The sequence below is a fragment of the Mesocricetus auratus genome, unplaced genomic scaffold (assembly GCF_017639785.1).
Source record: "Mesocricetus auratus isolate SY011 unplaced genomic scaffold, BCM_Maur_2.0 Super-Scaffold_100014, whole genome shotgun sequence".
Taxonomy (NCBI): domain Eukaryota; kingdom Metazoa; phylum Chordata; class Mammalia; order Rodentia; family Cricetidae; genus Mesocricetus; species Mesocricetus auratus.
Genome location: NW_024429197.1, coordinates 56,765,592 through 56,779,625, shown reverse-complemented (window position 1 = coordinate 56,779,625; position 14,034 = coordinate 56,765,592). Strand labels below are relative to the sequence as shown.

Below are 14,034 nucleotides of genomic sequence, written 5' to 3'. Positions count from 1 at the left end.
TCAGGGTATGAGATGGCTTCTTGTGGACAAGGCAGGCTTCTGTCTACCCCACTACTAAGGGTCAGGCAAAAGAAATGCTGATTGATCTGCTTGATCAATGTTGTTAAAAGGTTCTGAGCAAGGGATGAACGTAATGCAAACAGTGGAATAACTCAGCAAGGCAGGAAGACAGAACATCAGTGTCAGCAACGAGGTATCTTTTATTGTTTCCTAACAACTATAATAATAGCCAATACGTGTGTGTGTGTGTGTGTGTGTGTGTGTGTGTGTCAGGTACTAAATATACTATGTGTATGTATATACTTATCACCAACTACACAGTGGGTACTATTTTTTAATCCTTATTTTGGAGAGTATTATAGCGAGCTGCTTTTTTTTTGTTGTTGTTGTTGTTGCTGTGGTAAAATACTGACCAAACGCAACATAGGATGAAGACGGCTTATTTCACCCTTATACTTCCAGGTTAACAGTCCATATTCAAGAAAAGGCAGGGCAAGAGCTCAAGGAAGCCACCAGAAACTGTGGAAGCCAGCAAGAGCTGTGGAAGAACAGAGCTTGCTGGCTTGCTTATCGCAGCTTGCTTATTACTTTCTTATCAAACAAGGACTACCTGTTACGAGTGGCATTGCCCGCAGCGGGCTGGGCTCGCTCACATCAATTATTAATCAAGAAAATGCACCAAAGACATGAACACAGGCCAGTTTGATGCAGGAAATTCTTTAATTGAGGTTGCCTCTTCACAGGTGTCAAGTTTGACAGAAACCAACCAGCAGACTGACCATAAGATTCTTTTCCTTATTTATTCCCAAGGTCTCATGTAGTTTCACAATATTAAACAGTGATATTCAAAACACCCCACAGTCTTTAAAAACCTTTAAAACTTTGGAAGTCTAAGATCTCTTCAAATATCTGAAGTCTCTTAACTGTGGGCTCCAATGAAGTAAAAAAAAAAAAAAAAACAACTTTTACAATCTGTTATTCCAGGAGGGAAGAGCCAAGGTATAGCAACCATTAAATCAAAGTGAAACCAAACTTCAAAACAGTGTAACTAGCTCAGGGGCCAACATCTTGGATTGGCCTCATGACTTCTGGCCTCTAAAAGCCCCACCTCTCCAGCTCTGCCGTCCATAGAACATGCAGCTCATCTCCCAGGTCCAGCCCACTCCACTATTCCACACCACACGCTGTCCTTGGTAGTCAGCTCACAGTCTCGGTATTTTCAATATCCTGGGATTTCCAGTGCAACTTAGGCTCTATGTTCACCAGTGGCCTCTGCTGGTGCCAAGCTTCAGCTCCTCTCCATAAAACCTTCAGTCTTGGGGGTCCTTCCCTGAAGCTAAGGCTGCACCCTCACCAATGGCCTCTCCTAGCCTCTGCCACTGCCAAGCCTGAGCTGCCATTTATGATCAATCCTGTAATGTCACACCATGAGCATCAGTGACACAAGGTGACTGCTACTCACTAACAAGTTTGGCTGCCAGCTTCAGATGCAAACTTGGCCATTTCTAGACCACAGCTCGTACATGATGACCTCGAAGAAATACGTCCCTGGAGATTTCTCCAGCTTTCCATATCCAAAGCTCTAAAATGTTACAGTCCTCTCATAAAACAGTATGGTCGGGTTCATCATAGAAACACCCCACATTTCTCATTTTACTATTGGTTGTAAAGAACAGAATCTAGAATTATCTTGAAGACAGGCCTCACAACATTCCTGTGAGATATTACCTGGATGAGGTTAGCCATTATGCATGCCTGTCAGAGATGATATGTATCAGGTTAACAGGGGTGGCAATACCCACTTTAACTGTAGATGGCACCATTCTACAGGCTGGTGTTCTAGACTAAAAGGAAAGGAGAAACTAAACGAAGCAACTGACTACAGTTGCAATGTGGCCATCTGTTTCCTCAAACTCATGCTGCTGTGATTCACCCGTGATGACAGACTGTACCCTTGAACTGTGAGCCAAAACAAACCAGTTTCTCCTTAAGTCGCTTTTGTCAGGGTAATTCATGCAAGGAAACCATGTGCTGAATCAGGATTCTACCCTAGGTTAACAGTGTTGCCATTGCTATCAAGGGCTAAGTCTTGGGCTCTCCCCCAACTGGTCTGGCTTTCAGTCTGTGTTCTCAACTGCTATACTGTTGTGTGCCTCATTCATCCACCGCAATCATTTCCTAGCATTCTTTGGCACTTTTTATTCTAGCATACACTAAGCCTTAGGAAATCAATTGGAATTGCCATAAAGGTCATGTGAGACATTTACATATTTTCAACTTTTCTACAGATAAACATAGGCTGAAAAAATTATTCATACCAAATTTCAGCATGCATTTACGTGTTTTCTAATAAACTAATTAAACTGTAGGTACATAAGAACACTATTAAACAGTGTCATTGGTATTTACAGACTTACGACAAACTGAGCCCTGAAATCTGGACAGGAACACAGAAGACATCATCACTCTGACATGGCACTGGGAGGGGTTCTGATTAAAAATGTATGAGGAAAAGCTTGTAATGACTTCTATTCTGTTCCATCTGCCTACAGCAAGACAATTCATAACAGAAACACCTTTTTTATACCCACGACGAGACCTCATAGCAGCTGGGGCTGCTGTACATAACCAAGCATTCCTGCATTGGTGATGGTGGGCTCAGGATATCTGACAACTAAGGGTGTGGCCCCCGTAGGTCAACTATGCTCCATTGAGATTGTTCCACACCCACGAGTATTTGAGCAGCACAAACTGGGAGGTGGGGGAGTGGGGAGGACAGGACATGAAGTTGGGAGGGGCTGGGGAGTGGTGGGAAGCGTTTTTATATATCAGGTGCGCATATGACATTCTCAAAAATTTAGTAAAAATATCATATTAAAAACTGCAGCAGCCCATCTTTGTACAGGTTTCTTTCTTTATAAAAAGAAACAAAGTCGGCACAGTCATGCATTTTTCCACTATTCTGGCTACGAATTGTGCTATTCTAGAAGTAATTCATTTAATCTTCATAAATGACTAAGACAAAAGTACTACTATTATCTCCAAACTATACAGGAGGAAACTAATGGAATAAAGCGCATCTGTGATGAAGCACAGACTCTAACCAGATAGAATAATCCAGGCTCAGAGTGTCAGGCCTTGGTGCCTCATGGCTGGAGGAGATGGATGGATCACTCCTGCTACCTGTGTTTGCAACATTTCCTGCAAACAACCTTCTGTCGTACTCTACTTCCTTCATCCGCTATGCCTGGGCCCCTCCTTATATCCCCACGTCCACTTGCTTTTCAGTAGGAGCCGCAGTGAGTGAAAACATGTGTTTCTTTTCAGTAAGCCACTTCCGTAAAGCAGTATTTGAACCTGAAAGTCAGACCTTTTCCAGGCAAACACTTCACTGAGTGCCACCCTACCAACTAGTTTCTTCATTGCTGTATCTACTAAGCAGCAACTCCATAAACAAATCAAGGAGAGACGGCAGATTTCATACCTTCCAGTAATACTAAAACCAGGAAAAGCTGGTCCACAGTTCAGGACCGATTAGCACAGCGATCCTCAGGCTTGACTGTGCACTGCAATCACAGGGGGTCATTAAAGCAGATTTCCCGGCCCACCCCAGAGCTCCTCATTCACAAGAAGCTCTGGGTGTGTCTCATCGCCTGCATTTCTAACAAGACCCCAGATGGTGCAGACTCTACTCTCTAGAGACAACCCTTCAGGGAGCCAGCGAACAGGACGAGTGTATGAGGGTACTCAATCATTTAACTCCCACTCAAAGAGGATGTACCTTGGGAAGCTCCAGATGGTACACGTTTGTCAGTGAACTGAGATCCACAGCTGCAGAAGTAGTAACACTTGGCTCCACCTGACAAGGAAAGATGTCCAAAGGGTAACTGTTAGGTATATTTGTTTGCCTAAATGTAAGAACCACTTAATCAAAATTATTACATGTTATTTACTACTTCTCTTCTAATATCTGAGGGTAGTGATGTGTGTCTTATATTAAAATGCTTGGGAGGTGTGACTGGACAGTAATTGGTTTTTGGAGCACAGCGTACTCAGGTGACTTGGATGTTTGCTTTTTACTCCATAAAAGAGTCCATCAGCAGCCTGCTCTCTGACAGAAAAGGCGCCATGCAATATTGTTTCTCTGTTGGGGGAAGTCCTGTGCATTTGTCAATAAAGCACTGTCTGGTCAATAGGGAATCAAGATAGGTGGGACTAGGAGTCCAGGAGAACTCTGGGAAGGAGAAACACAAGAAAGTCAAGATGTAACGCCATGGGGTAGGAAGCCCAGAACTATTCTCCGGTAAGAAACATACTTAGATTCTAACAATTATGGGTTAATTACTTAAGTCAGAGCTAGCCAGTAAGAAACAAGCAAGGCCAACAGCTTCATAATTAATATAGCCTCCTGTGTGTTTATTTGGGACTGATGCGGCTCTAGAACCAGGCTGGCGGGAAGGCTCCTCTCAAGGAAAAAGCTTCTCTTTACATTTCTCCACAAGTTATGACAGGTTTTCAGAAATTATTAAATGCTTTCCCTAAAAGTCATTAAGCTATAATAATATTGAAGGGGCACAGTAGGTGAAATATAAAAATACACGTTTGCCATCTATAACTATCACTTACCTAAATTAGGTTCAATGAGGAGTCAGCTTCAAGCAGACTATGATTTCTTTCTCTCTCTTATATGTAAATATGCCCACCGCTCAAACATTCATTTAATGGAGAATGAAGCCTGCCCTCACTTTCTGCCACTGATAAACTCCATGGCTCCTCTAATGTTAAGCTCTTCTGTGTCTGCTGTCTTCTTCTACTGTTCTTAGACACAAATCCAGAGATTGCTCAATTCAAACAAGAACTACCACTCTGTGACCCTCTAGCCTTGCTCTCTCTTTCTTTGTTGGTATTTGCTTTCCCGTCATCACCTGACTGTAGATGCAAGAGGCCGCTCTCTCTACCTCGTTCTTAGCCTTCTCTGAAGCATCCAGCATCTCAGGCTATGGGATCTACTTTGCCCTCCTCTACTGCTATACAAAGGCCTACTGGTTCTTTTCCTCTTAGTGATTTTTTTAACCTTCTTCCTTAATGCTTACATTGCACAGGCTGCCCTTTGCTCTCTTCTCTTCTCTTCTCTTCTCTTCTCCTCTCCTCTCCTCTCCTCTCCTCTCCTCTTCTCTTCCCATGTTCTTTGTAAGCCAGTATTGTCAGCCCCCAGGGGCAACAAATGCAATATGCTCTGTTGGGAGTGGTCTCTCAACACCACATAACATATCTAAATGCATACTTTAGCAGGCCTCCCAACCTGCATCCTCATCAATGGTGCAAGTGGAAAAAGCCAGTCTTAGTAAATGCACAGGTAGGTAGTCTACAAATGTTCCCCTACAACACTTCCCAATAGGCAGCCTGAGATAGCCAATGGGATGGTTAGGAAAGCATTAGCTCCTCCCTCATAGGTTTACAGTGAGTGAAGTATGATATATGGAGGAAAGCCTTGCACTTCCTTCTATGTCATTCTCTGCCCAAAGCATCAAATTAGTCAAGACATGTTCACTGAATGAGAACTTCCCGACTCTTTTTCACAAGGCCATCTGTGTTGGCATGAATATTACTAGACTGGGTCTAAAGCCTCTGATGTGAACTCCACTTCTTCCCTTATTGTACTACGGGTCTTCATTGTATTTTCTCCTGAACTGCTTCTGTTTCTCTAATTCCTTGAACTCCATTTCTCTGCCCTGAAATGCCTGATAGTAGATTTTGAAAATATAACGATCATTTATTTATGTAGAGGGCATAAGGTCCTCATGCTCACATGCTCTGGTTTCCAGAGAAACCAGGAATGTTGAACATGCAGACTTTTCTCTTCAACAGAAGGGAGCTGTAAGCCCGTTTTATGCCCAGAAATCTTGGAGCGGGTGTGGTTAATATCCTGGTAATCTGTGCTATCCGTAGGGCCTGGCCACACCTGAATCTCCCAGACTATATAGTTTATTTCAAATTCTTCCTCCCTACACCTTTATCTTGATAATTGCTTCTCAGTCAACAAATCCCATCTTTAAGGGAGATGTCACATGTAATTTATAGCCTAGTGACCTCTATTCTATCTTCGTCCAAGACTACATCAGATTCTAGGCATTTAAGCTAAGTTATAGAACCCACTTCATAGTAGAAGACACATGTACTTTGCAAAAGAGTTTTGATGCAGTTGCACCATAAGCTTTATTGTGCACATGGTGTTGAGATAACTGTCACCGGGAAACTTTTTTTCCCAAAACTGTACTGTACTTAAATATGTCTATAAACTGGTGGGGGTCAGACTTCAGAAGTCAGAACCAGCATAGCTAACTAAGTTGTGTTAAATTCAGCTTCCTTACTGCCTCACACAGTTCCTTTCTCTGCCAGCAGTAGAATTTTCAGGGACTGCCGAGCCATTTGGAACAGAATTTTCATAATGATGGAAGTCAAAATGGATGACTTTCACAGTGTTCTCAAGATCTGACCATGTCTCCCTTCTCAATGGCCCTGCCTTGTCACTCCCGTTACTTTCTCCATTCCATTCCCCAATGATGTCCGCAGTTTTCCAGTTCGGGTAGTCTCTGGAGCATGGTTCTTCGTTATGCTACGTATTCCCATGCATTCTATCCACAGCACTCCTTTCCCCTAATCCTCCACCATATTCTCCACATGTAACTTCTTCATGAAGTCTCTCTCCAGAATAGAACAAACTACTCTTTTCCTCTTACCACTATATATGCAGGCTCTTCAGGTGGCCTTTGCGAAAGTGGTGTGCTATGCGGTGGTAGTATCTTTTTGTTTGTTTGTTTGTTTGTTTTGTTTTTTATGAGACAGGGTTTCTCTGTATTGTTTTGGAGGCTGTCGGTCCAGCCCAGCCTCGAACTCTCAGCGATCCGCCTGCCTCTGCCTCCCGAGTGCTGGGATTAAAGGCGTGCGCCACCACCGCCCGGCGGTGGTAGTATCTTGAACGTGATCCATTAGCATTATAGCTGTCTTTGAATCTGTGTAATGTTCTACAATGGTCAGCCAAATTAATAAGGTGTACCAAACAAACCTTTCTAGAGAGATAAATACATTACAGATACCTCCTTATTTTGAGGACTTTCTGATACAGAAGGTAGAGGCTCTGCTGCATTTCCAGGACACACAGCCATCTGGTTCACTGCATCTTCATTTCTAAAAGAACACAAGAATGCATCAGCCCATCATATCATGAGATTATCCCCATCTCTATCTTAGAGAGTCCAAAGATTAGGAACAAATTATCTAACCCCAAAGTCTTAGTCTTATGTGTGTGTTTGTATATATATTATATGTGTGTGTGTATTTATATATGTATGTATGCATATATGTATGTGTACATATATATGTTTTATTTCACTGAAAATAATTCACAGGTAAAATGTTAACCAAGTATTTAGTAAACCAGAGAAAATGCTCACCTGATAAAAATTATTTTTACTTTAGATGGAGCACATTTAATGATTGACGAAGCATTCTGATGACTTCTGCCATACAATATCTGGCCATTGATCTATAAGGAATAAGTATCATTAGTTGAACTTAAATTTCTTCATTTCTTTAGTTTTTATCATCTTGTCTAGCTAATAAAAAGTGAATTGCTCTCTTTTTCATATTATATACATTTTTTCTCTCCAGAATGCAAACCAAAATTTGCATTATGAATATAGAAGAGCTCATGTTTAAAGCTAACATTAAGGTAACACCCATGAACTCTAGATATACCTTTGTAGACACATCCTGTTGAACACATAAGGAGAGAAGAAAGTCAGTTTCCCAACAGACAACAGCTCTGTGGCCTGCAAAGACCACAGGGGTAAGCCCACTGTCACGTCTCTCAGTTGGTCTTAAGAAGCATGTCCTGGGAAACAGGGTCTTTAAACTCATGCTGGGAAGGCTCAGGGCACAGCAGCAGACTGTCTGTAAGTAGCACAGCATTCTACAGAAGTGAATGTGCCAGCCCAGGTGTCCAGTCATCGAACAACTATGAACAGAACTGGTCCAGACAGTAGAGATATACAAACCCATGGAAGAGCGCTGAGGCAGTGTGGAGTCACGCTGACCCTGAGTCAGTGAAAACAGAGTCTAAACACTATAAAGTATGGCCTGTGGATCTATTTTCTTTGGCAGGTTTAGTTACTGCTTGCATTAGCTTTGGCCTCATCTCACCTCACCCCCAATACTTATTTCATTGGTGATTCAACCTCCAGAATGTCTAGTGGGTCAGCATCATTACTGGCATTTCAAAAACTCTCAATGAAAATAAAGCTGAGGCACAAAAATGTTTCTGAAGTGTGATTTTTATTACTATCTTGGGGCAAAAACTGTTTCTGGTGCTGCAGAGTCATGACCTTTAGTGTGAGTTAAAGGGACACAAACTATGTTGTAGAGATTTGGTGTGGAGCCAAATTTGCTGCACTGCATCAATTTTATTAGACAGTGGATGACTTGGTTAGGTTAGTCACTACACAATGTCTGGGTGACTTTCTGGAAACTGACGTTTCTACTGTACTGATGAAGCCAAGAGCAAATTCAAAACTGTCTAGCAGCACCTACCTCTAGAAGCTCATCAGCAACCTGTAGCCGGCCATCTCTTCCTGCCGCTCCAGTGGGATCTATCCCCACTATAAACACACTCATCCTGGTTCGGTCTTTGTTCCCAGCAAGACTTAGACCCAAACCGCTGTGACCTTTCTCCAGCTCAATCATGTGGAGCTGGCCTGAGAGGGTTCCATAACGCTCTTGGATATTTTCTACATGGAATAACAAATGCATTTACAGTTAATTCACAGCCAAACGCTTTACTATACAAGTTTATTTAGATTTATTTTCCTTAAGGGATATTATTTGCTTCAACATGATTTCTTGGCAGTTAAAAATTAGACAGACAGGCTGCCTGGAAATTGGGTTTGTTTTCCCAGAATAACAAAGCTCAGAGAGATTTCGTTGTAATAAGGGTTTACACAGCATAATGTCAGACTAACCAGTTCAGCTTGGGGACCATATTAACCAGGTCACCTTGGTGGCACTGGCTCCAAGAGAAGTGACTGAACCATATAACCTCTCTGAAGACTATGATTACACCAAAACATCAGCTGATCACTTGGAGAGGAGAGCAGGGCTAAAGTACTCAGAATACTTTCGTTTACTGGTGAGTGGAAACTTCTCCAACAGAGGACAATCTGCACCATGTGTCACATCATGCTGGGCGGCAGCTCTGAAGGAGAAGAGTTGCTTCCGTGGTGGACAGAGCCATTAGACCAACCAGGACAGCTCAATATACCTGTCCAAGCTTTAAGCAATCTGCCCTGACTACATGATCTCTTGCACAACAGTTTGTCTACCCACTTTAATCTGAGAGGGTATGGACCCATATGGGTGCCCAGTGAAAAAGCCCATGCCAGTGTCACCTGATAAGGCCCCATGACAGTGAGTCATCTTAGAGCCTGGCCCTGATGAGCAAGTCAATCATCCTGTATGAGTAGCCATAAGTTCTTATTTTAAGCCATTATGTTTTGTGGTAACTGATTAAAAAAAAACCCAGATGTAAGGCCGGATAATCTGATTAGGTGATCATCTCTGACAAGTCATTTCTTAGAAAAGAACTACAGGGTTAATGCCCTGCACTTCTGGTAATTCTTTGCTTTATCAGTTAAAGACATCCGGAACCCTTTCAGAGTTAAAGAGGGTAACTTTCATGTTCCATGCTTTCTAAAATATGTGTACCCTAGACTTCTTAAATCAAATAATTAGGTTATTAAAATAAAGCTTTTTGAGTGCTGAAGAGATGGCTCTATGATAAGAACATTTGATCCTCTTGCGAAGAATCCATGTTCAGTTCCCGGCATCCATTGGGTGGTTCACATCTACCTATAACTCCAGTTCCAGACAATCTGAGGCCCTCTTAGGACTATCCAGGGCCCCAGGCACACATATGTTGCACACATATGTATTTAATAAAACAAATAAATCTAAAACAATTATTAAAATGAAACATTTAACTTGATGACACACTTACGACTTTTGGCTCAAATTTTACATGGGACACTGTGTCAGCATTCCTTAGATACTACCTAAGATATATTAATAGTCTGAGAGGCCTGCATTCAAAACTGGAGACCACTTCCCAGACACCCAAAGAGTTGATCTTAATAATTACAAGGTCGCTATCCTATCACTCAAAACACCAGAAGCTCACTCAGGGCATAACACTAATAACAATCAGATACTACAAAGAGAAATCTGAGGCCTGTTAATGGCAGTTGTTGTTCAAAGAAGTGAATCCAGTACTGGGTTCTGAGAGGTCCTCTTGGCTGCTATAATTCTCAAATGAGAAGCAAAAGGTCTTTATGAGAAATGTGCATTTAATGTAAAGGAGGAATGTGAAGTCATGCCTCAGGAATGCATGTTGTATTCAAGGAAAATAAACAGTAGCTTTCCCACATACAACTGCAGTATATATCACTAAAGCTGAAATATTTGTTCATACAAAACAAACCCAGAGCTATTTTAAGACTTCTCATAATTAAGAGCATCATAAACAGACAACTTACTCCAGCTGTACCCAAACTCATCCTCTTTGTCTGCATCTTCTGAGACTGTGATTGCAGATGGCTGTGCACAGTCACTACCCATTTCTGAGAACCCTGAAGGGGAGGAGGGAGGAACATCACACAATGGAGCCTTCTCTGACTCTGATGCTGACCGGCTGGGGGCCTGTGAGAACAAGAAGAATTCAGTGGGCATGTGCAATCTCATGAAAACTAACAGGGAAACAAATAAGAATATAACTTCCAAAACCAAAGGCCAGCTTGAAAATGGTCTCCAAATAACAGAAAGCCTACACACACATGTAAGAAATGTTAGCCAGGATTCAGGTATCAGAACACATTTTTTAAATTGTTATTTGCTGATGCAAACAATGAATAATTCAATTGAAAGTCTTAAATGACCTAAGAGAGCAAATTGTTCAAATTTCCCTGTTGAGGGGAAAAAAAAAGTACAGATGTGTATAACATCTTACGGGTCATTCAATAACAAATCAATACAAAGCAGATTAACAAGAAACGCATCCCTTAAAACTTGTAGTAAGAACCATTGAGATGGCTTAGTGGGTAAAGGCATTCGGGAAAGCTCAACGGCTCGAGCTCAATCCCTGGGCTCACACAGCAGAAGAAAGGAACTGACTGCCGTAAGTTTACTTATGACCTCCATATCCATGATGTAGCTCCTACATGTGCACTCCCACATACCCATACTCACAAAATAAATAAATGCAATAATAATAACATCAAAACTTGCTAGTATGACTACACACGAAGATGGTTTTTTGGTGGATCTGGGGACTGAACCCAGAATCCTGCATATAATAGGTAAGTATTTTACTGAATCACAGATCCAGGCCCACATAAACAATTCTTTGTTGTTACTTGAATCCAAGAAAGCAAGGCACATACAGCCTGCTTGTTAATGAAGAGCATAGACTCAGATCTGTCTGGTTTTGGTTTAAGGCCATCTCCAACTTTTTTTTTTTTTTTGCCATAGTAACTCACAAGGAATCCTTTATACAAAGCCAGATGTGACATGACTGCTGTCACTTAGGAGCACTGGTGCTATTTTAAAAAACGATTTGTCATAATCAAATTCTTATATGAATCATTATGTGGCAGTAGGTTAGAATTTGAAAGGCCCATAAACTCTTACGCTCTCCAGTTTGTTTCATTAAATTTTCAGATAAACGTACTAAGGCCAACAAAAGGAAAACCTCGTTTAAACTCAGGTGCTAGACTTCTATATTTCTGTTCTATTACATTTATTTATTTAGCATGAGTGTGCATGAGTTGGGAGTGCACATGCCTCAGGGTGAGTGTGGAGTACAGAGAGTAGCTTACTAGCTGGTTCTCTCACCATGTGATTTCCAGGGACTGAACCCAGGTCATTGGTCTTGGTGGCAAGCACCCTCAGCTGCTAAGCCACCCTGCTAGCAATCTTTCTGTTTAGTTTTTTATAATGCTGCATTTTATATTAAAACTTGCTGTTTTCTCCAGTTCCCCCAGCAAGATTTATCTCAAGACCAGGGAAATGAAGGACCAGGAATGGTTATCTGGTTCTAGGAATGCCAAGAAATATACCAGTGCTAGAACTTCATGCAATAAATATGATCTTTTTGTTAATTCAGAATGTACATAGGTTACTAGCAAACACAAGGCTGGCTGACAGATTCAGGGGCAGTTGATTTTCAGGTACAGCATTTCCTGTACTAACAATGCTCAGTTTACGTATCACGGGCCAAAGAAAAAGTTACAAGTGCCAATGAAACATCTGCTGTCTTCCAGAATGCTGCACCAGAAATCTTTCAAATGGTATATGAACAAAAATGTGTAAGAACTCCAGAAACTTCACTTGATCCAACCAAAACTCAGACATCACACTAAAGATATATACTTACGAAGCTTTCTCATTAAAAAGAAAACCGCTTCTCTGTACCATCAAAAATTATTATTTGGCTAACATGAATTAATTCAGATTGGAGGATATATATTTTATAGTTCTTTCTACCCTTCTTGTTATTTTACTTAGTAATGAAGAAAAAATTCGGCTTATCTCAAAACTTCTTCAAGATTACAGGCACAGCCCTTTCATACTGTGATTACACACCAAAATTGTACCTCAATCTAACTGTGTAATCATAGAATTAATATTTGCCTTCTTCCTGGAGGTGCAGTTAAATCTTCTATTTGCCCTTATCAAAATAGCATTTGTTATTGACAAAATAATGACATGTTACTGATGTTTCTTGCAATTTGTTAACAAAAATGTATATTTAACAAAGGTCATTTAACCTTGTTGGCAGAAACAAAAATGCAATGGTAATCACCCCAAGTCCATTTGTATACATCAAGTAAAACAGACATGCATGTCACACAAAAACACACCCATATGGAGACAAACCTTAAATGGTATGGGAGCAAAAGGGTCAGCTGGGGAACAATGGGAGCTGACAGTACTTGGATGTTGGAGCTCCTACAGTAATAGAAAACATACCTCTTCAGGTGTAGCATGATCTCCTATCCATGACACAGTAACATGAAAAATCCAATGAATATTCATGAAGTGGTTTGTAAAAGAAAATGCTGACAGTTTTCTCCCTTTCTATTACCAAATTATGGTATAAAAGAATTCTTATAAATTGTTTCAAATTTGCTTTTACAATTTCATTAGAATGAGAGAATACCCAAGTATGACTGACAAGAACGGAAACATTTACAATTCCTGATCTGGTATTCATCTAGACTTAATTTATGAATATTCAGGGGCTTTGCCATGTACACATACACACACACAATTATTTGCAGAGTGGTTAACTCATGGAATGTTCTGAGACAATTCAGGATTTAAGAAAATTATATATAAAAGTAGCTTATACAAATGGCAACAAAAATTTAAACATTAAAATATTAAATCACACTAAAATTCAGAAAAAAATATTGGGCTCCTATTTTAAATTTCATGTAAGAAAACAATATTCTCTGGCTGGACAAAGTGCTTAGAAAGGGCCTGCACGCATGTGCAGAAATCACGGTGGTTTGTTTTTATTTTTCTGATAAGTGCAGTAAACAGTGAGCTAGGACAAAGGCACAGTAGCAACAACAAACATTTGCAAAGGCAACGACAAGACAATGGACATTAATCCGACCTTGTCTGTGGAGAGCTGGAGAGAGTCAGCAAATGGGTTAGTGCTGCTGAAGCTGTACTTAGGGTAAAGGTTGTGCGGCAAGGAAGGCAAAGGGAATTTCTAAAAGGAAACAGAAGATGCACAAGAAACGTATTTAAAACAACCCCCCTCAAGATCAAAGTACTTACTGGTTTACAGAGCTGCCTATAGAGAACCAAAGAATACCTGAGTAGTCAGTGTGCTCTTTTTAAACAGTTACTAGTCATTTGTTTCTAATTACCCAATCCTACATCTGAGCCTAGTCTCTCCATAAAGGAAACTGGATT

General features: G+C 40.9%; 1 protein-coding gene across 18 annotated transcripts in view; it reads right to left on the bottom strand.

Annotated features, from left to right (window-relative positions):
- The window catches only part of Mpdz (multiple PDZ domain crumbs cell polarity complex component), a 158,010-nt gene that overhangs the window by 28,029 nt on the left and 115,947 nt on the right, over nt 1–14,034 (bottom strand). For 8 of the 18 annotated variants that reach the window (XM_013122071.3, XM_040757236.1, XM_013122080.3 and 5 more), the window contains 7 exons: nt 13,730–13,828; nt 12,985–13,056; nt 10,587–10,749; nt 8,590–8,786; nt 7,455–7,546; nt 7,098–7,188; nt 3,782–3,859 (listed from right to left, as the gene is read on the bottom strand). In XM_013122071.3, the coding sequence (XP_012977525.1) occupies nt 3,782–3,859; nt 7,098–7,188; nt 7,455–7,546; nt 8,590–8,786; nt 10,587–10,749; nt 12,985–13,056; nt 13,730–13,828 (792 nt within the window). The remainder of the gene's footprint in view (nt 1–3,781; nt 3,860–7,097; nt 7,189–7,454; nt 7,547–8,589; nt 8,787–10,586; nt 10,750–12,984; nt 13,057–13,729; nt 13,829–14,034) is intronic. The other 10 variants (XM_013122077.3, XM_040757237.1, XM_013122081.3 and 7 more) reach the window with 2 other exon arrangements.